Below are 23,893 nucleotides of genomic sequence, written 5' to 3' on the forward strand. Positions count from 1 at the left end.
CCTTTCCGAAACATAGTTTTATTTTCTACTTGTATCCTGTTTATACCTTTCCATCACTCACATTTGTTTAGATACGTGGCCATAATGAGTCCGCTACGACCTCGGCTGGGCAAACGCGCGACGCTGGGCATCACCGCCGCCATCTGGGTGTGGAGCTCCATCCTCAGCACTCCCAACCTGGTCTACTTCACTACGGATATGGACTACTTGCCAGACGGAACGATAAGGTATACACACCTAAGCCCATTACAAACATTTTAAATCGAAGCGGAAATTTTCTCTGTCCAGAAATTTGCATCGAGAGTCGCTTTAACATTGAAGCGTTCACGAAACAATCACATCTATGGATATTTTTAATGATTGCAAAAAAAAATCACAAAAAAACAAGGCTGAAATCGGAAGTACAAAGAAGCTTTTAGTTAAATTTCACAATTAAATTCTCGGTGGCAGTACGTATTCCCTTAAAACGTCGGCACTCACAAAAACTATTATCTACGAGACTATAAAATGTTTTATGTTGGAACTTTGTCAAGTTAATACTCTGCTTCACAGACGGGTGTGCTTCCCGGAATGGCCTGATGGCATTACTACCATGTCACAGCTGGAATATTGGTAAGTATCAATAGTTAAACTTTATGTTTGTAGAAATTGATTCTAATATCAACTGAGCAAATGACAAACTTTACTATACTTGTATATGAGGTAACTTAACAAATAGAGTTTCGAATTCTTTAAAACAATATAACTTCTAAAATAAATTTATGCCCCTTTAATGATTTTGACGTCGAACTCAAGACACTTAGGATGCCCTATAGACTGAAGAAAAACGCTCCAAACACTGCTATACATCGTTTTTTATTTTCTTTTTAGTAAAAATACTAGAATATACACGTCCCTCTGCTGGGCACGGGCCTCTTTCCGTGTATGGATCATTGAAGGGTTGAGCATTGATCATTCATTTATTATTAGATGTTAAGATTCTTTAATTAAGTTAGGTTTTCTAGTAAAAAATTGTTTCGTTCCCAGGTACAACGTGGCATTTATGGTGCTAACATACTTCCTACCCATCATGTCCATGACGTACACTTACTCGAGGGTCGGCGTTGAGCTCTGGGGCTCGCAGTCAATCGGAGAGTGTACTCAAAGACAACTGGACAATGTTAAAAGCAAACGAAGGGTAAGATTCTTTTTAACAAGAAACTTTCCAAATTAAAATCAAACCTTTTAGCATGGAGCCTTTTCAGGCCGATGTAATTTTTTTTTTCTCCTTAACTTTTGATACATTTGACAAAATCGTTTATTTTGTAAAGCAGTATTGTCATGTCTCATGTGGTATGTACGCGAGTAAGGTACAGCGCGTTGCTTTGATTTATTAGAAATTCGTTTAAGGTATCTTAATTACATATCACCATTTTTTAACATCGTTTACGTAACGTATTTATTACACGTCGCGACATGAACGGTTATATTCGTTTTGGTTCATCAAATATTGTCTCAAATCAAACTTATTTAGACAGAAATTGTGTTGTTGGATCGAAAAATTCCATCAAAAATTAAATAAAGGGTTAATGGAAGTCCTTCTAACTAAAACCATCTCTGATCGAACTTATCACTTACAGCAATGAATTCGTAATTCGCACTTTTACGAGTACTTTTTTTCCACTCTTTCATAATTTATTGGCTTGTGATCTATTAACAGCTATAGACTCGATCCAATTTTCACTCCCTTCATTATCGATCCGAGTAAAGCCTTAAAAGTTTCAAAGCTTATTAAAATTTCATCCTTGTTTTAATAAATTTGCTTCTAACTCCTCAGCGGTTACAACGACCGCAATTCAAGAGCCTTCTTTAAGCCCCATTCAAATATTATTCAGTGTAAAAGAAACATCACATTTTTGTCAGTTGTTTTGCTTATTTTAAATTTGAATGGAGGTTGAATGTGTTCTCTGTGTCCGATTCTTGTTTCCTTTTTTGTAAATTGGCTTTTCTCAGGTTTCACGGTATTTGAGTTAATTGAATGCGCTGGCCGGAATTTGTCACTACGTATTAAAGGTTTCCGTGTCTTTCTCTCCCAATATATTGCCAATTGAGATGTACGTAGGATAGTCAATGGGATTTGGAACATTTCCGTATATCATTTCAATCATTCGATGAAATTAAGCCGACTTCCATATTTTATCCATGTGTTATGCTCTGTCTAATTTCCCTTATTTTTCAACAGGTAGTGAAGATGATGATAGTAGTTGTAGTAATTTTCGCTGTCTGCTGGCTGCCGTTCCACGTATATTTCTTGGTGACATCATACTACCCGGACGTTGTCAACTACACGCACATTCAAGAGATTTACCTGGGCATATACTGGCTGGCCATGAGCAATTCCATGTATAATCCCATTATTTACTGTTGGATGAACTCCAAGTAAGTTTTTAGCTCTGTCAAACTTTTATAATGTAAGTATGATTATGTTTTCCCAACCACAAATAAACGGCTTGTGAAATCTAAACGTTATTGGGCGAACCATTTTTGGATTTCTCCTTTTGTCAGAAAAAAATCGCCAATTTTTTTCTTGTGTCAGCAAAATCGAATGTTTTATATAAATCTGTTTGAATTCACTGAATCAATCATTTTGGACCCTAAGATAAATTACTCTCAACTTCACGACAGAAACTTTAGTAAATTAGGGTCCAGATGTCAAAGTTTTACAGATACCTGCAAACTTATTTCCATTTAAATAATAGTCGTCGTGAAACGTTAATTATGTAGCAAGAATCGTTAAATTAGTTTGCAGCTAAGTAGGTTAATTTTCAGCTTCAACATTTACAATTTAATTATAGGGATGTAATCGAAGGTTAAATTAATCAGTAAAATTGTAAGCTTTCATCAGTTTTTCTGTATCGTTGTTTTTTTGTCAGATTCCGAAGAGGATTTAAGCAATTTTTCTGGTGTTGTGGTGCCTTCGGCGGAGGTGGCTTGGACCGGCGCCGAGCTTTCGGTACGGATCGGATGGATCGCTCAGTCCGCTCCCTGTCACCTAGCAGGAAGAATGGTACCAGTAAGCTGATAATACCCTTTTTTATTCCATCGGATCCTGGCTTTTTGTAGATGCTTTTCACATAAACCTATTAACCGTTTTTGTGTGGATTATTCCTGTGTCGGTTAACGTTAAGGAGTATCGATCTACCCTCAAAACCCAAAACGGTAACACACTATGTTCTTCACAATGTTTCGTATTATGCCATCAACTTTTGCCTAGTCAAGACCTTTACACATTGTATGCTCACTATTTTCTCTTACCATTTACTAACTCCAAAACACTCCATCATTTCTCTAGCTACTATTTGAATATTTAATTTAAAGATGAGTATTCCTTTTTCGTAGGTTTGTTCAAGACAACAAAATTCATCAAAAACCCACCTGGCTCTCCCCACTTGCTTCATGCAAATAAAATACGCAAGTAAATGATGCCGAGGAGCCAAGTTCAGTATTTTTATCTGACTTTATCGATGTTATAGAACGATCAAACATGACACATTCGTGATGGCTTAAAATTCGTCAGTAGTTAAGCAATACTTTAGTTCATCATTCTTGGTCTTTTTATTCGCTTCTCAATTCATTGCTTTCACTGACGGTTTGGATACTGAATTGCCATTCGTTGTCTTCCCAAACCCAGCTGTTAATAGCATTGCTCAACAGGAATGCAGTTGTTGGATGGAATGTTGATAGTAATATTTTTCTGCAGGCACGATTCGTATTTCGATGCATAGCACTTACAACCAGACGCTGGTGAGCGCGGCCTGACAGCGGCGCGGCGCGTCCGGGCCGCACGGCGACTGCGGCGCGAGTGACGCGCCTCACGGGCCGCACGCGCCGCACGCACCGCACGCCACCGAGCGCACGTGGATATGACGCGAGCGCCGCCCGCGCACGCCCCGCACCCCTCAGGACCTCTACGCCTGAACAGTTAACACTACACGACGGTGTGCGCGGCCTTTATACCACCACTATAGAAACTATGTAACTATATACCTATGTATGTACTTGCACGTTCTAAACGTACGCAAATACTTTTGTATATAAGTCAGTCATTTTAAGTGGCGAACTAGTCATAACTAAGCCTGTCCTTAAAACGTTTGGCATATTTATTATGTTACTTTCAATACCCCGTACATATTCAGTTTTTTTTTTTGCATTTACCATGATCTGATTAAGATCGAATAGTTTTATAAAGTGACCAATGAGAGTATAAACCAAAATATTTAATTACAAGTTGGCTGAAATCACTGGCGTGAAATCGGACAATATTTTCACACGCCAATGACTACAGCAAGCAATCACTCTGAAATATTTTACGTTATCACACTTTGGTACATTAAAATTGTACTAAAAGTATTTTTGTAATTTTTCATGTTTTAAAAATAAAGAAGTTATCCCAGTAATTAGCCAGTAAAACCTATTCTAATTAAGGAGTTAAAAGATCGAGCTTTTTCTAACAAGTTTCCTGTGAATAGACCGACCCAAGCATTTTTATTTACTTTTGTACATTTTTACTATAATAATATTAAGCGTTGTGCTAATTATTCGCAACAAAGACGTAGTTACCATAATTATCTAAATGCGCTGTATAAAGTAAGAGAGATATGTTTCGTTTCGTAAAACAAATGCACCAGAATAAATTAACTACTTAAACTGGAGTTGATAAGTGACTTTCTTCGAATTTATGCTGTACTTGATAAAATCTATACCTATCAATTATGATTTTAACTACCAACTATTTTGTTGCAATGAAAGATGTATCGAAAACTTCGGTTCTTGCTATAAGCTTTGACTTTTAAGTGTATGGCTTAAACAATTTAATTGTTAAATGAATGTAAATTTAATAGATAGTTTATGAAATTTAATTGTATTATTATATCGATGTACAGAACTCTCCTTAAGTAATAAGTGTTTTATAAGGCAGGTGAATAAGCTATTCTCATCATTATTTTTTAAATATTTTTTTCATTCAATATGGCAAAGCCTGCCGAAATGTTTTTATCTATGAAACTAGCTTATTCGATTTCCAATAAGTATCCCTAAAATGTTATGTGTTATTTTATTTTGTTTTTTTCCCCGACAGCCAATTCTTCGTTTAAATGTTATCATTTTTAAAATGGAAGGACTATTACATTCTCTTTCTATTAACATAATAGTCTTCTCGAATACAAATGGTTGGGATCACGCCGTGCACTCAGAATTTAAATAAGGAACATTATTTTGTTGTATGCACGCAATAGAATATTCTCAAAGAGAATTCCTCCACAAAATTATATTAGATCATTTAATTTACGGCTCTCAAATAACATTATGTCTTCCTAACAATTTGAACAATATTCTGTTCACTTTAGCCCGAGATTTTGTCGTAGACAGACTGAATATTGTGGAGCAAATTCAAAATTCGCATGACGTATTTAGCGAAGTTGCTGTGGTGCTTTATCATTTGTGGTCCTAAATACAGGTAAAATGTTGAGTTTATACCACCACTAGTGAATGTATATTTCAAAGAAACTACAAAATGAACACGACGAAATATAAAATAAATACCTTCATTTTGGCTTAAAGTTCAACTGTTCAGCAATTTATTAAGTCAGTCAGTTTCAATGTGACGTCACTTATCATTCTATTTATTCGGCCGCTGTTTACATTGTCACGACAACGCATTAGGCCATTAATTTCCCCTTGTTTCTACTTAAACACGAATCTACGAATAATATCAGACACGGCACGCTACGTGACATATTGTTTTAGTTTTATTTGGTACAAATTAAGACCTTTTATTTATTACCGTGAAAGTATCTAACTTTTTAATCTATTATTATTTTTATAAAGAGTTTAGAAGCTGGAAGCCGGTTATCTCTAAAGGCACTGACGAAACCGATTTTGTAAATGCTTGTATATTATACAGTCACATTATTTTTGAATATCATGTGCTTGTGCATCGACGAGGTATCTACGACCAAGTAAGTCGGATATTACAAACAAACAATTTAGAAGTATCCCTAAAATGTTGTGATCTAAAAGATGTAATATGTATAGTCGTTTCGGGGTGAGTCTCTGCATATGGTATTGCGGATATCGAAACCAATATGACGCATCTAATAACTGCAGTTATAGTTTTCCGATACATTCTTTCGTCACAACTGTTAGTGGATTCCGCTATCTGCGCGCAACTCTACAAAATACTTCATACAATATTGTTAAAAATAATTTAAATAGAATCGTTTAATTTCGTTATTATTTTAGTAATTTTTGTGTTCAGATTTTCTCTTGTTACTTTTTTATTACTGAATCCTTTTCACCCGCTTCATCCGCTTTGATATCGGTTTTAGATGCACTTCCCTTAACAAAATCAGATTAAAGTAACCTATGTGTTAATCCAAGGCTTCTGCTATCTCCATGCCAAATTTCATCGCAATCTGTCCAGCAATTTGGACGAGAAGAGGTAACAACGTACATACAGCCACACCCACACACTATCGCAATCACAACATTAGCGTGGTCAATACATCCCTAATTTGTAACAGATCCTAATTAGGAAGTAACCTCTGTGGAATAAAACGTATATATTGCAGAAATATTCTAAATAATAAAGAACCGTTAATTGAATCAAACCTAAATATTGTGAGATCAATCGAATCGTTAGAACTAAAAGAATCCTAATTGTAATTCGGTTACACTTACAAATGCTAAACAACATTTTATGTGGTGATTTGTACAGGTATCAAAACAGTTTAAATAAATGGGTTTGTTTAATTCAATCGTTTGCATACAGTTTGTCACTTGCCAGTTTTGATAGCAGTTTGATAGTCAGCCTATGAATAATAAAATCATGTACAGTACAATGCAATAACTCCGCTGTAAAAAGTCATTAGTTTTGTCGAACCATGTCATAATAAGTTTGATCTGAGTTTAATTTCGTTTATTTCGATCAATATTTTTACATGTAAAGTTAGTTTTTTTTTAAATTTAATCTTCACGAAGTTATGAGTAAAAAGTAAAAAGTAAATATGTTTTGTATTCATTTTTTTTGGACAATTAAGTATATCGACTATTTGTATCAAGTATGTTTAATGTATTTTTATATTTATTGCCTATAATTAACTTTTTTTCTACTGTTTTACTACAATATTTAATTATCGATCAATTAAGTTATCATATCACAGCGGTTTTATAAACCCCTCAAGAGATAAAAATATAGATTATCGGTCACAGTATTTACGTTCCTTTACTTTTCCAATCGATGTTTTTACATGTATAATATATACATGTAAAATACTGTTACGGACCCTCTTGGTTTTGGTAAGACGAGGAAATTCTCGTGAACACCCACCTCCTCTTGGGAGGAAGCTAGTATTGTCAAACTCTTCCTAACTTAACCTGATAGCCGTGCTATGTCTCCTACATTTAATCACTGCGCGACAATACATAGCGATTCATCACGCATCCCGTGTCGGATTCAACTATACTTAAACATAATTGCATTTGCGTCGTTTGTATTACCTCCCTCACAAATACCATGTTTTATTTCTAATTACTGTAAAATATTTACACCTAATATAAGCTTTTATTATAATAATGGTACTGTAATTTGTATACGTATACCTAATGTAAATAATAAAGCTATGTACATATATTTCTATGCTAATTTATAATGATGTAATGTATTAATTTATCAACTAGAAACTCTATGTGAAGAAAATAAAGATAATTATTCTAATTGGTGTTTTAATATAGTCTACCTAATCCATAATTAAAGTAGCCAATTCAAGGTGTCAGCTGCATCAAAATCGGTCGATTCGTTTGGGCATGATGAGGTAACAAACAAATACACACACACATTTAAACTGTCTATCTTTCACGGTTTATGAGGTAGAACCTGGCGACAGACTTACGGTCAGACAGGCAGACATTGGAGCTTTAGAAATAGGGTTTCGTTTTAACCCTATGGGTGCGGTACCCTATAAATTGCATAACATACACAAAATGAGTTTTATTTAAAACACCGCTTGCCGAAAACTACTTTTTCCACAACACGAAGGTTTCTTGCCTTCGTAATCTACACGGGTATACACCACCTGTGACCTCATTCGCTTGTATAGAATATTGACAATACTGCTTCCGCTTTTATTACATACATCGCGCCTGTATTATATCCGCGAAGGTATACACAACTATGCCCAAATAAGTGAATAGATCTAGATTATTAGATGTTTTTGTGGAAGGAAAAATTAAGGCATTTTTGTACTTCATTTTGATCTAGAAAGTAGATATTTTCAAAGAAATTTTAGTAAATTATTACAACAATTTATTTGTTTCGTCATCGTGTAATTTATACGATGTATGGACTTTGTCTGAAATAAATAAATGAATTACATACACATACATTTATTAGGTATACATTTACAAATGGTTTGTTATTTTTACCTGACTACAAAGGAAATTTTATTTTTAACCTAAGTATTTTGTTTAGGTATTTCCTCCGGGCACTGTTCAAACAACTGACAAACATAGCAGTAATAACTATGTAAAAGTAACTTGAACTGGAAACTTTGAAAACCCAAGTTTGATCCTGAGTTAAAGACTTCCATTGAACTTTTAAGTAGAAATCAATCTTCGTTACCCAAAGGGAATTGAAACTTTATGGTTAAAAAATCAAGAATGTCTCTTCAAGTTTGTATTTATTTTATTTTAAGAAAACGAGTCCCGAATTGAGGAATTTAATCCACGTGTTGCGGGGGTTTTCACAAATATTCAAGTCACATGCAGAAAGTCAGCCAGACTCGGGATAAGCATTTATGGATGACAATCGCTCAGACACCTCAACCGTACAACATATTTACTATTATAAATCTGAACAAAAAGTAAACCGAAATATTTATAACCTTACATAATTTTTATAACCAATTAGTTTTTATTTTCCACCGTCATTTCCTTTTTCTATTTCGGCTAACGTTCAGTCTCTACTTAGAATTTCTGAGTCACCATTAGATAAATACTTGATTAGAAACTTTTTGGACAAATTATCTAAACATAAACTTGGAACAATTTATAAACGGAATGAGAGGGGTGGAAACTTTTGTATCTGTATTCTGTATTTGTTGAAGTTTGAAACTTGGAATTCAGGTGAATTTGCTTCTGCAATAGCTGGTATACGAGTTTAACGGTCGCACGCTGTGACGGTAGCTGACAATTTCTGAATTTGAATTTGAAACTGTAGGTAGTAGAATTTATGGAGCAGGTGTTGGATATCGCGCGTTTATGTTGAACCAGATATTGGTGCATAAAATTCTTACTAGAAGAATCACCGTCTGACCTCCTTATTCGTTTTTGGAGTAAGTTATGCTTGACATTATCAAATACCTTGATTTATTATTTACGAAACTTACTTTTTCATATACTAATCTGTGTTTTGATATTCTAATAAAATCAAAATACCTGTGAAACCAACGCAGTTCACAACTTCTGAACTTTGTAACTTAAAATATTAATACATACTGCACATATTGAATGTAGCAGACGTTCTTGGAAAAGGCACGTTTCTATGTTCGCTTCATGCTCTATTTACCGAGTGCTAGTGGCAGTTTGGTACTACAGAAGTACATTATCTTCGTAATCGCCTTACCTCTAACTGTTAAAAGACGGTAAAATGGCTATAAGAGAGCCATTTTAATGGCTCACAACTACAGGTGACTAACCTCCTTTCTATTTTAATTGTTTTTTTTATGTTTAGATTTTTAATTTTGTAGCTGTGTAGCTATTTGTTAACCTTAGTGTTAAGTATAAAATTTGCATGCCTACTGGGTAGAATGTACAAGGTTCTGTATATGCTAAAAACACCAATTTGTAAATACCTACATTCAAAGCAAATAAAATAATATTAATATTATTATTATAAAATTACTTGCAATAGTTAATGAGGAAATATTCATGATATGATTTTTGAAAAAATGTTTAGAAGTTACATGCAATACTTGTTGCATGTAAGTTTTTAGTTTATATTTGATGCACAATAATTGTAGCGTCTATGTTTTGTTTTGATAATACATAGTCTACTTAATAAGATTATACCAAGTTAACAAAGTGATAACAAGAAACAAAATTGAAATTGTCGAAAGCCCTTAAAAAAATGTCTGACCGATTTATTTTGCCTAAAGAGCTAAAGGTAAACTTTGTAGAAAATAGGTGCTCTTATAAAATCCTTAAAGCAAAAACCAACTTAATTAAGATTAGTTAGATATTCTGAAGTATAACTCGTGCCGGAGTTGTGAAGTTCAAGTGAACCGTAGATAAGAATATTGAACTTTGCCGGCTCGCGGTGAGACTAGTGGTAGGCCTCTTTCACCATCTCTCCAAGATAGACAGTTGTAGCTGTGGAAGCGAAAGAGTAAACCTAGGGTATAGAACGGCGTCTCCTTCCCACAATTGTTGTTTTTTTTTATATTAGTGGTAGGTAACCTAATTGGATGAAGGAAGTCCTTCACTTGGGATAAAGTTGTAATTATAGACGATCAACACTTTTTATTAACCATAAAAAATGGAAAGGAATATGAGGCAGCACAGGTAGGAACTTTTTTAATTAGAAATTCAAGCTTCCATATTTCTTAATGTACAACTAACAAATTGCTTTAATATCAAAGGCTATTAAAAATAAATACTACCTAACTGGATATCAATTGATTCGGAACAGCAAAGTACTTCACTATTACTATTAATCTATTACCAATAAGAAAACCATTACAGAAAGCGACATAAAACAGAATGTATTGAGCCCCGTAATGAGATTCCAGCGCCTACTGTGAAAAAGTAATTCATTTCTTGTGATCAATCTAAAAATACATTAGCTAGTCGTACTTTTCAAACGAAAAAGTTTTTATGCAAACTTGTGCACGCTATTTTTTTTTGTAAATGGAATAACAGGTCTTACCTATTATTTACGAGTAACAACATCCCTACTAATATTATACATAAATGCGAAAGTAACTCTGTCTGTCTGTCTGTTACGCTTTCACGTCTAAACCACTGAACTGATTTTAATGAAATTTGGTACAGAGATAGAGTTGGACTTGAGAAAGAACAGGATAGGTTTTATCCCGGACTTTTGAAGAGTTCTCTTGGAAACGCGATATAACCCACCTTGACGCGGGTGAAGCCACGGGCAAAAAGCTAGTGCCCTATATGTTGATGATGCTATAAGCAGGTTCAAACGCATGTATAAATACATTTATGGGAGTGCTTCTGGTAAATAGTTAAAGGTTATTGTTTAAAAGCTTTGGATACGGAAATATAATGAGTTCAGTACGCGTCACCGCGACGTGAAGACTTGGTGAATAATTGAATTTTATCAGTTGCTTCTGTCCGCTTCGTATACGGAATTTATTCGCATCGCTAAGAACCTTTTCTATAAGGTAAGTATTAATTATTAAATGGGAACAAAGAAAGCTATCAGCAGTTGAATAGTTCGGTTATACTGAGAAGATAAAATGCGGAAAGGTACTCACATTTATGTATTTATCTTTCTCAAGGTCAAGGTTTATTTGAAGAAAACTCACGACTTCAAAACTATTTGTTATTTGAAATGAAACTACTTTTACGGATTTTATCGCGGTTTAATTTTAGATTTTAGTTCCTGACGTTTCGAAACCTTTGCAGGTTTTTATTTGTTATTTCTCAAATATTAGGTATTTTGAAAGTGGAATATGTAAGGTCTTCTGTCGCTCAGATTAATGGAAAAAATATTCCTGAAAGTTCATACTTATGTCTAAATGCAAACAATAAATTGCTTCGAACCAAGTTTTGATCAGAAACGAGGTGCCATCGGTGTCATCATGTCGAAAAGCTTTTCCTCAGAAACATATTAATTAAATTTGAATAACGAAATACCGTCAAAGCTATTGTTGAATCGCCCTTCATTCTTTTTATCCATTCGGAAATGTTATAAAATTTTCAAATTCCTTCATTAGATCATAACAAGATTTACATGGGCTGAAACCCTTTCCAATCAAATAAAAGTACAAAGATTGTTGAGTAATGAACATGAATTGAAAACTCCTTTTTGGTAAAGGTTCTTCAGGGGTTCCAAGTACGACGAACGGTTGAAAATATTGATAAATATTACTGATACTTTGGAAGGTATCGATGTATGTACTTTTGTAGCGATGATATAATCAACTCTTCACACTTTTAGAGTTGAGTGATATGAATCTTTTCTTAAGGTGGCGAATAGCTCTCTAATATATCATTTCATATTCAAATACGAATATAGGTTTAAATGTATCTTGCTCTTAGCGCTTATCTGTTTAAAAAAAAAACATATATCTTCTATACTAATATATAAACCTGAAGAGTTTGTTTGTTTGTTTGTTTGTTTGTTTGAACGCGCTAATCTCAGGAACTACTGGTCCAAATTGAAAAATTCTTTTTGTGTTGAGTAGACAATTAATCGAGGAAGGCTTTGGGCTATAAACCATCACGCTGCGACTAATAGGAGCGAAGATACAATGGAAAATGTGAAAAAAAACAGGACGGGTATAAATCATAACTTACATCTTCTTCTACCCACGGGAACGAAGTCGCGGGCAACAGCTAGTATATATTATGTATATATTTCATTCACCACTCAATAATCTGCTGACCAAAGTTATGTTATAAATGTGACAATCAACTCCAATCGCATATCATTATCATCATCATCATCAGCCTTTAGTAGTCCACTGCTGGACATAGGCCTCCCCCAATGTGCGCCATAGTGCCTTGTCTTCGTATTGCCGCGTCCAGCATCCGCCTCCAGTCTTTCGCAAGTCGTCTTCCCACCTGGCCACTGGGCGTCCTACAGTACGTTACGTCCAATCGAATATAGCCAAAAAATATTTCAATATCTACCTATTCGCTTACTGAGTGTACCGTAGTTATTTTTTTTTGTTGATACCTTTCGAGAGCACGTGAAAATCCGATTATTCAATGTCAAAGTAAATGTCGATTAGAAGCTCCTGCAGACTGAAAAATAGCGAAACATTTTTCAGAACTAAAGACAGTTTTTTGATTAAGGTAGTACCTAATATGAATCTATATTAGATGTGACTTAATAAACATAAAGCAACAACTTTATACTTTAAGTACCATAAATTAAGATAACATTTACAAGATACTTCAGTAGGTAGGTACATCGCTTTAAATTATAGATAATTGATGAAGCTAGAAAGTTAATAGTGTAGATAGTATTTCTAGTTAAAAATTGCGTTTTCTATAAAACTGATAATTACCTTAATGAAAATCATCATTTTAGTATTAATAGGTGATTCAGATATCTTGTCGATTCTTGTGTATTCTAATTCGTACTTCATTATAATTTAATATCTAATATTGAATTATTTACATTTCACGTGAATATATACGAATAGAGACGCATGCTACTAGGATATTGCCTTGTACATTAGTCACATACTTTCACTAAATGTGGCGTTCTTTAATAAAATGTAGCGAAACTAATAACAATCTCGAAATACTTTACCACTTAAAATTTTAACTTGACATTGATCAGAAGCCAAAATTTTAATCCATTTCCAATAACGGATTCGTTAATGGGATTATAAAAGTTTCCTAAAATCCCTAATAAATCGGCCTATATTTCCGAGAAAACTATTCGAATCCCAAAAGCCATACTAACTTGTCTACAGCAAAGACGGAAAATTACTTATTTCACCTAAAAACTAAAGCACTTTTCTCCCACAAAAGCAAAATAAACATTTATATTTTAGGCTGATTTAATTTCATACCAATTACCGAGATAGTTACTACGGAGGATTGTTATCTGTTAGAAGACCAACGTTAGTATCTACCGAATAAAGAAGCATTTATCCAATTGAAAAATAATATTAGTGCAAAAAAAAAACAGAACGGAAAAGTTTTAAAAATGTACTGGTACAAATCTGCCTTGTAGATAACTAAGTTAGTTATTATTTCACTAAAAACACACGTCGGTCAAACATATAACTCTACGTCAGGTATGTTTTGATAAAAAAATATCTGTGTACCGCAACCGTCGATCGCCTAAAGCCATGAATCCGAAAATATTGGAGCCTCTCTGTGAATCTGTTTCATAGGTGTTGGGAGAAACTACTTTTTTATTTAGTTTCCGACCACGATTGTAGATTGAGCTGCTCGGCATACCTAATGCTACATGGACAGTTTTACAAGGTGAACTTGTTACTTTAATAAACTTTAAAAAAATAATTATAATGTGGACTAAATATGTGATGTAGGTATGTAAAGAATATAGGGTTACCAGTCCTACACCAGACTACTTACTACATGATCTTGGTCCAAATGTAGTTAGTGGTTTAAAGTAATCATAGTCGATCTTAAATTCTTCCAACCTTAAAATACCAGTTTATCAATCGAGGCCGACTTGATATTTTAGTAAAAAAAAAATCTACGATAGCAATCTTAAAATAGGCTGGATCTACCATTAAACCTAAAAAAAGTCGCTAGCAGGTGCAAAATCTGAGCGGCGAGATAGGTAAGTTTCATCAAAATGGATCAAATTCCTAGATATATTTCGGTAAATCCTTGACGATACAATTTAATCAACGATGTTGAGTTTAAATTTGCTTCGGTAGTCCAAAGCGGATCGTAACATTACGCTTAGTGGCCAGTAACGGGACGCTGTGGAGGCGGGCCTTCCTGTTCAATATTGACACCGGCGCAATTGACGCTGCCAGCAATTTGCATTTGTATTATTGGACCCGTCCGTACCCGATCGCTAAATAAATGTTTATTAACAACACAGATTGCGTTTCGGTAGCAAATTCAATAAATGAGAAGTGGTGGAAGGACATCTGTGATTTGGTAGTATTTAAAGAATATATTGTAACCATTTCGATTAAAAAACAATTCTTAATTCTAATATATTCTTCGAATTCACTGTGGCTAATGATATAATAGTCGCAAGGAAAAACGTTAAATAATAAAGAACCGTTAGTATAGCATACCAACATATTCATTAAGTACTTAAATAATTTATTCTACATTTACTACAAGTGAAAACTCAATACCTAGTTACGTACAACGAGAACCCAATTTTTCAAGTTTAATTCAACGTCCATCTATACGTAATTTCGAGATACAAAAAGGCAAGAAAGTGTTCACTTAACACGATCTAAATAAGATACGTAACGCCGCTGCTACGACCCAGGCTAGCTCATATTGAATGACCCGACCCAATAGTTTCAAATATGCAAATGGCCAGCATCTACATACTTTGATTTTTTAGATGTTTTATTTATCACAAATCATTCAATGATCAATCAACTATTGCATCTTAACAACTGGATAATTAAGCTACTCATAATTAAGGACAAGCCAGGTACGAAGGAGATAATGTATACATAAATAGTATAAATACATATATTATGGTATCTCTTACAACATAAGCTCGAAAAACAAGAAAGTAGGGTCTGGCCATAGTAACTATATAAATATTGCGTAGTATTTTCATCCAAAAATATTTATCTATGTCTGGAAATAAGTGGCTGTTCCTAATTTTTCATCAACTACTAAATAACAATAAATAAGTACAGCTCTAACAATTCGAAAAGTATTTACGATCTCAATTTCGGGTTAAATCTCTTTTTAATTGCGTAGGTCTCGGCAGATGTCGTAAATTTAAAATATTCCAGCAACTCTTTGTTGTAAATGACACAACCATGATCCTTATAAAAAGAAAGTACCTAATTCCTGGAAGAATCAATTAAAATATAATAATGTCGTAGGTAGTCGTCAGGTATTTGCTTTATGTGCGAAAACCAAATACTTTTCAGAATACCGCATCCAAATTGCTTCAGTCAAACTCGAGATAATCGCGGACAAGCATAAATACATTCATACAGTTCAAACTGAGAACGACCTTTTTTGAAGTCGGTTAATAAGATTGCCTAAGGTGGAAAAAGGTACCTAGTCCAATAAATTAGTGTAAGTAATACCTACTACACTGAAGTATACTGGCTTTGTGGAAAATTAATGAAAGAAAATGTTTTGTTTTATTTTTAAATAATCAATATAATAATTAATGAATAATATGAATATTAAAAGCCACACTTATATTTTATTTGTATTAGAAATAAAGACGTTGTTGTTGAATTTATTTTGTCATTATAAACAATTTAAATTAAGTGAATTACAAAACAATGCGCATAATTATACGCAATATTAATATAATATATGCATTTTGTTAATTACTTGTTATTCTTGTTAATATTTCAGTCGCGAAACCAAACACTCAAAGTTTGAAAATTGTTCCCGCCATTTCTTTTTGTCAGTGTTGCCATTCCTATTATGTTATGAGAGTGATATTCTAACACTCTTATCGATCTGCGAACTGAGCTGAATTTTAATTGCTGATTTCAGATTAAAATTAACCCGAAAGCAGCAAAACTATTTAGTCAATCCATTATAAAAAAATAAATTACTTTAACTGTAATTAAGCTCGTAACCATAGACTAACTTCCCTGAAAATCGGCGAGCCGACCACAGCCGAAGAATACTACAAGACGAACGTCGATCTCCGATCATCAATCAAATAATCCAATATGGCCGTTTGCTTCCAATGGGGCTGTTCGCGGTTAAATTTTACAAATTTTCAGTTATAAATAAATAGTTTCATAAAGAACAACATTGCCTTACATTATAATGTAAATCAATGTATCTAATGAAGACTTTTCCGTAAGTACTACAATTGAAAAAGTGTGATAATTAACGTTATCCTTGACATGCCATGAGAAAGTTGCGAAGTGGCCTCCGTATTTTTCGCTTAATTACTGGGAGTTTATTTATTAAATCAATTTGCAGGTATGCTGAAGATGCCAGTTAACTCTGTGACTGAAACGAAAAAAGGAGTCGATAAATCTAGATTTTCCCTGTCATTAAATAGGAATAATGCAACATTTTTGAGCAACGAAAATAAGAAACCGACTGAGAATCTAAAAGAAAACACTGACCCCTACAAGCAGTCTACTAGTAATAATAAAGAGAATAAGCCAATAAAGAGGCCGCTGAAGAGTGTATATTCAAACACTCTATCAGCTGCAAAGAGATTGAAACCACTGTCTGAGACATCAAAGCCAGCAGGTATTGTGTAATGTACCGGTATAATATCGTGGATAAGCAATTCCCTGACGTATTGTTAGCCTTATACCTAATAATCATATTGAAGTTAGTTTAGTTAATTAATATTTTCGTTTTAGTTTGATTCTTAAAAACAACAAAAATGATCATAATGTTTGAAGCTCTATTTTTGCATTTATTAATTGCTAGAGAAATAATAAAATAATGACTTTAAACCAATTTATTTTGTTAGTGACACTGAAGAACTTCAAACAAGGTGTGACTCATATTTATAATAAGGATAAGGATTATATGAATCCAAATAAGATATATAGATAAAAATAAACTAAAAAATGATGTTGTAAAACAAAACAGCTGTTCAAGTTATCTAGATTTACTATGTGAGGGTTTGTTAAATTCATTCTCTCTTTTTCAAGCTTACTACTGACTACTCCGCTTAACTACATGAGCAATTATTATGAGAATTTATGTGCGTAGCATATTATAGTAGAGCTGTTAATCAACTACTTTCTATATTTCATGTGCCTAAGCAATAAGGACTGTCCACCTCTAGCATATTATTATTTATATGTAAAGTTTTTTCTATACAAGAAATTCCCTAGAAATATTTTGTAAGGCAAAATAATAGGTCAGCCAGGTTCTTAAGAAAAAAAATCATTGATTTCCTATGATATGTATTAACCTATTTTATTCTTTACAGAGAAACTATCAGAATCAAAACTAATAATATTGGAGCCTCCATTGGCCAGCCCTGCCATGTTGAATGGCCATCACACATCAGACAATCAATATGCGGGCAGTACACAGCGTAAAACACCCATCGCTACACTGTCCAATTTGGGGAACACATGTTTTCTCAACAGTGTACTCTACACTTTACGGTAAATACATTAGCTCTTTGTTTTCATATTAGATCTGTCTAACACAACACCTAAGTGTAAATTAATTCTGTCAGGAAGTTATAAAATAAAGTATTGTTTGCTATTTCTCTATTCAGACATAGTAATGTACTAACTTGGAGTGTATTTATCTGGATTAACTAACTTAAAAATGTTTCTAGATATGCACCACGCTTTCTGCACAACCTACACCACCTAGTATCGGACCTAGCAAGTGTTGAACAGAAGCTAGGCAGTATCAGGCTAAAGAGCTCATCATTGGGCCGCAGTGCAGCAGGCCTTGCTTCCTCTGGGACTAGATCGTGGAGCAGCAAAGACCTGCTATCATTGGGACAGTCTGATAACAGCGCTGGGAAAAGTAAAATACAAGTTAGTATGCATTAATATTGTTTATAGCATGCCAATACATCCATTAATCTTGAAATCACACATTCAGTACTTAAAAAAAATTGTATTCCTCCATTATTTCAACTCTATTTCCACTTTTATTATGCAGTGGACAATTAACTTCCAACAATCATGTATAGTTTTAATGGTCAACTGTTTCTTGGTAATCACAGTCACAGTCAAGTATTACCAAGCTGGTAATAGTAGTTGTTATAGACATTGAAAAACAGTTTTGATATAACTGTGCCACAGTTATCAGTTTTGCATATCACTTTAATCTTGTACAGAAGATGAGTGACATACTTATCAGATATGTTGATATTGATACCCTAAATAGACAGATAAAACTTGTCAATGCTATACCTACTTATATTTGTTAAATATTAAACAGCCACTGTTGACCACACAGTAAGTAATCATACTGATTAAAAGATTACTAAGCAAATCATGTAATCTCAGCTTGCACGAGATAAGAAAAACTCCTTGACACTAATAGACAGCTATAATTGAAGAATCATCAAGTTTTAATATCTGAAATGTCAAGGCACTTATATTTTGCTCATGTACTTCAGGAACTCTTTTTATTACCAATCTTTCTAAGTCAGCCAGTGTTCAAAACAAACACTTGGTGTAAATATTAAACTAGGAATACTGGCTAGTGATTTCTCAGCAAACGCTCGAAAAATTTTCATCTTAATACTTACCATAAGGTGAAATAAAATCCTCTGCCTATTTTGATCAGATTGCTACCGAAAAACTCCATGAGACATACTTCAACCTGCGTGCCGCTGAGAGTAAATGTCTCAATAGCAGCTCAGCTGATGCTACTCCAGAACCATATGCGGCTGATGCTTTCTTAGCGGCACTCAGAGATGTCAACTCTACATTTGAAGGTACAGTAAGCAAGTCATTGACAATTATAGGTAGGGCTATAACTACCTCAATGAGATGGTCGCTCTAAATTAAGACTCTCCTTCAAAGCATAAATCATTCACAGTGCTGAAATACCAAGTAGCTGTTAATAACAGTCCTAATATTACATAAATAGATGGATGCAATAAATTTATATATTTGCATGTTTTCCACAGGAAACAGGCAGCAGGATGCCCATGAATTGCTAGTATGCATATTAGACAACATACGAGAAACTTGCAGAGCTCTCAGTGCTCGTGCAAGTAGACTACAGTTACATGAAAATGGAGATAGGTAAGACATTCGAAAATTGTTATTAGGGAAACTCATAATCACAATATTCAATCACAGTAATAATTTTATTTCCTAGAGAATTGAACACCTAATGTTCAATCCAAAATTTTATCCATCATGCAACTTATTTTTTTATAGGTTTCAACAAATAATGAAACACAATAATTGTGATTTATAAATGTTTATTTTCGTATTATGAATTAGTTTCACTGGGATATAAGTTTTTTCTACTTTTTACATTAAATAAATAAAAAATAAGCAGTACCTTTGTACACGTGTTTCTGTATTTGTGCTTCTTTTATTGGTCTGTGTACATAAATGGTAAATAAATAAATAAATTGAATTTTAATCATCCGTAGCAACGGGATCGGACGGCAGCCAAGTCTTGAGGGCGATGGGGGCAAGCCAACTCTGGGTAATCTACGTAAGTCATGGAAGAAACGTAAGGAGGTAAAAATAAGTGATAAGCGAGCCTCGCCTACCGATGAAAGACCTCCCTCACCTGCTGACCCTGAGAGAGACGAGAGGTCTAAACCAGGGTGGGACTTCGTAGCTGACGACTTTGAAGGTATATAGCTAACTAACTGTTAAACTTAACTATTTTCACTACAATACATTCACCATGTTCTCACGTGTATAAACATAGGTGGACTTGTGTAAACGACAAAAGACATTATTCATGATATGTTAAAAATCACTACTATTCTTTATTAATGTTAGGGTAATGGATTGTTTAAATGTTTACAGGCACTATGGTTGTGCGGACCATGTGCTTGGAGTGCGAAGCTGTGACCGAGAAGGCGCAAGCAGTCTGCGAGCTATGTGTTCCTGTCACAGATGATGATGCTGAAGAAGAACCATTCAAAGCAGCTTGCCTGTCAACAGAATACCTGCGCGATCAGAACAAGGTATTATCACTGCAACCAAACTAAACTTATTTTATAAAAAATAATATTAAACCTCTACAGTGATTGAACAGAATTCCTTCATATTATTATTTTATGGTTTTTAGTACTGGTGCGAGCGCTGCCTTCGTTATAACGAGGCCCGCCGCAGCGTCGCGTACTCCCGTTTGCCGCGGCTACTCGTGCTGCAGCTGAAACGCTTCAGTGGCGGTATGGAGAAGATCACCCGCCACGCGCCAACACCTTTACACATGCCATGCTTCTGTGAGCCCTGCGCTCAGCGCCCACCTGACCAGCCACCTACACATCGGTACCATTTTAATTTTCACTTAATATTGTTTTTTTTGCTTATTTATTCGGCAGTATAGAAGTGATAATAATAACGAGCTGATATAATACTTCAGGTACCTGCTATGGGGCGTGATCATGCACCTGGGGCAGACGCTGACGGGCGGGCACTACGTGGCGTACGCGCGCGACAGCGGCGGCGGCGCGGAGGCGGGCGCGGGCGCGTGCGGGCGCGAGGCGGGCGGCGGCGACGCGGCGGCGCAGGCGTCCAGCTTCATGCGCGCGCTGTTCAGCCGGCCGCGGCCCGCGCCCGCCGGCTGCTCGGCGCGCGACTGCTGCGTGCCGCGGCCGCGCGCGCTTGCGGCGTGGCTGGCGTGCGACGACGAGCTCGTCAAGCCCATCTCCAACGAGGAGTTCGAGGACCTGCTGTCGGCCGAGCCCGAGATGCGCTCGGCCGCCACCCCGTACCTGCTTTTCTACGTCAAAAGCGAGGTCGGCTAGTGCGAGACTCGCGTTTCGATCGGTAGCCTCCGAACGAGGCGTTAGCACTGTATCTACGTTTATTTTCCTCTTTCTGCTTCAGTTTCCGGGGATTCGTTCGGCAGACACCTTCAACGTGTCGCGTGGATTAGAACTTTTCGTTTAGCAATCGTCCTGTGAGTCTATATCTTTCTTTTGTTTAGAAGCTTAAAAAGACATATAGGATGTAGGCGCGGACCGTTACGAGTGTCGGCCTGACGTGATATTATGAATGTAGCTAAAGTATTATAATAGGATGTTATAAAAATCGATCAAAATATATTGTAAAGTATAAAAAAAACATACACAATATTTTAAACAGTTGTTACAATCTGACAATATGGACTTAAAAAATATAGATTGTATCGAATGTACCTTCCAATTTATACAAACTGATTGTATATCGATGTTGAATCTGTATAACCTGTATTTGTATAATAATATAACTGAGCTAATTGCGAAAATATTTATTGGCCTAAAAGTATTACTGTTCAAGAAAATTGGAAATTGCTATATCTTCTTTTTGAAATCATAATCTATGGTCCAAACTCACCGTGTGCCCGTCAATTATAGCAATATTTATTTAAAATCCATTTTAGAAACTATTGTACTGCTAATACTTTAAGAGAAAGTTCAGAATACGCGTTTTCTATCACAGCTTAGCTACGGACCCATCAAGAGGGCATAATCAGACCAATATGACACTAAAATAGTTTATCAGTATGTTACAATTTCAATCCAATAATCATACAATGATAGTAGAAAAAATGTTAAACAAAATATGTAGAAATATATTTTTGTGGAGTATTTTGTTATTAGTTCACAACAATAAATGTGTAATGACTGGTGCAAAATATCCTATCTATTGTAATAAGTATGGAATACGAAATCTTAATTCAGTTGTCTGATTCCATGTGTGTAGCATAATTTTATTGGGATCCGAGTTCTCATACTAGGACAATTATTAAACTAACATTGACGAGAGCACATATTCATTTTTTGGTTACTGTTTCAAATTTGTTATTTAAAGCATCACAACATTATTTTATTAAAGTGTAAACTAGAACTTAGGTGAAAGGAAAGAACGCTACTCCATAAAACGGAACTTTTAATATCATTACTGATATGTTTTTCAAAGAAAGTTCGATATGTAATGGTGTCGCTGTTTGCTTCCTTACGTCAAACCTATACGCACACTGTAGTGATATTAAATTAGACTAACAGTGACCTCGAGACTACAACGATAATCATTGCTTGCTACGAAATGCGACTGCTTTCTTTTTACAAATTTTGAAATACTGTACTGTAATTGTGTTACTAGCCTTTGCTACCATTGATACTTCGTATTTTTGTATGGCAGCTATAAAATTGTATATAGTTTTATTTCTATGTATACTCAAGTATATATATAATATGTTTTGATTCCAATTCCTGTAAAATTGCAGTCGTTTTTGTCAAACTATTAAAAGATAAATGGATATTTTTATAAACTGACAATACTATCTTCCTAAATATGTGGTGTTCACAACATTAGTTTCAGTATTTTTGTCGCACTTTGAACAAATCTTTGACAATAAATTAACTAAATTACGCAGGTATTCGAAAAATTAAATCTTGTATAAATATACTCTACTTTACCCTATGATTCTTACGTTAAATATACTTGAAGTTTTGTAGCGCGATAAAGGCATGTTATATAATGTGCATATCTTATAATAATGAATGTTCAAGAAACAAGGCTGTCAGTTAACAAATGCGACTGCAGTTACCTAAACTCTTAACTAATCTATGGCTGATGTGTAGGTACCTTATAACATTATTTTGATTTAGTCCTAAAATGAAGAAGTCGAAAATTGTGGTGATAAAATATTATCCTACTACATTAAGGAATATTTTTTGGTATAACTCAAGGAATGGGTATCTGCTACATAATAATTTACCACTGCAGTCTTATACTTCTCTACTTATGCTCGACTTAAAGTACTCAACTTACTAAATTACTTAATTTTATGTGTTATTGAGGATGCCATTCCAAAAACCTTTGAAAAAGGTAAAATTCTTGTCAGTAGCTATACGACTTTGTTTTTATTATCGAACAAAATGTTATTATTATCGTTCATTTTCATTGTAAATTCGATTTGGATAATAAAAATAAGTTCAATGATCGTTGCTTTTATTTGATTTCAGTGGCGTGTTATTTTACTTTCTTACTACTCTTTCAATAGCAACAAGTAGGTAACATTAACTAAATTAGAATAAAAGAATTGTATTCTGAAAAAATGAAGAACATTCATTATTATGTCATTTAAAAACGCTGAAAATCCATTTTTTTTATTTTATTAGTTTTGTTTAAATAAAGATAAACAAACCGAATAACGCCACTTTTTAGTTTTACTTTGCATGGCTGTTAATAACATTGTTTTTATCATAACTCATAGTTTGGTGAATGTTATCTGTAAGTAAATGAATTTTGATAGGGACATACATACTATTAATATTATATCGGATATTAAGGTTGATTTTATTGACAACTAT

General features: G+C 34.4%; 2 protein-coding genes across 6 annotated transcripts in view; both read left to right on the forward strand.

Moving 5' to 3' along the window:
• LOC113500442 (tachykinin-like peptides receptor 99D) overlaps nt 1-4,893 on the forward strand; it is a 101,044-nt gene extending 96,151 nt beyond the window's left edge. The window contains exons 6-11 of one of the 5 annotated variants that reach the window (XM_026881241.1): nt 72-227; nt 553-612; nt 1,027-1,177; nt 2,222-2,418; nt 2,913-3,052; nt 3,740-4,893. In XM_026881241.1, the coding sequence (XP_026737042.1) occupies nt 72-227; nt 553-612; nt 1,027-1,177; nt 2,222-2,418; nt 2,913-3,052; nt 3,740-3,798 (763 nt within the window). In that variant the 3' untranslated portion in view covers nt 3,799-4,893. The other 4 variants (XM_026881243.1, XM_026881239.1, XM_026881240.1 and 1 more) reach the window with 4 other exon arrangements.
• An 11,676-nt stretch (nt 4,894-16,569) lies between these two features.
• On the forward strand, nt 16,570-23,524 carry LOC113500421 (probable ubiquitin carboxyl-terminal hydrolase creB). The gene is made up of 10 exons (XM_026881207.1): nt 16,570-16,752; nt 16,879-17,157; nt 17,855-18,035; nt 18,215-18,422; nt 19,183-19,333; nt 19,529-19,646; nt 20,006-20,214; nt 20,394-20,554; nt 20,659-20,861; nt 20,956-23,524. The coding sequence occupies exons 2-10, from the start codon at nt 16,881-16,883 to the stop codon at nt 21,338-21,340; spliced, it is 1,893 nt and encodes a 630-aa protein (XP_026737008.1). The 5' UTR covers nt 16,570-16,752; nt 16,879-16,880; the 3' UTR covers nt 21,341-23,524.
• The last annotated feature ends 369 nt before the right edge of the window (nt 23,525-23,893 follow it).

Source organism: Trichoplusia ni, chromosome 14 (genome assembly GCF_003590095.1).
Source record: "Trichoplusia ni isolate ovarian cell line Hi5 chromosome 14, tn1, whole genome shotgun sequence".
Classification (NCBI taxonomy): Eukaryota; Metazoa; Arthropoda; class Insecta; order Lepidoptera; family Noctuidae; genus Trichoplusia; species Trichoplusia ni.

What these genes read in the sequence shown, in the direction of transcription:
- LOC113500421 (XM_026881207.1), top strand. Translation starts at nt 16,881, where the DNA reads ATGCTGAAGATGCCAGTTAACTCTGTGACTGAAACGAAAAAAGGAGTC. An exon ending in TGTCAACTCTACATTTGAAG is followed by an intron (nt 19,334 to 19,528) that starts GTACAGTAAGCA and finishes TGTTTTCCACAG; the next exon opens with GAAACAGGCAGCAGGATGCC. An exon ending in TTACATGAAAATGGAGATAG is followed by an intron (nt 19,647 to 20,005) that starts GTAAGACATTCG and finishes AATCATCCGTAG; the next exon opens with CAACGGGATCGGACGGCAGC.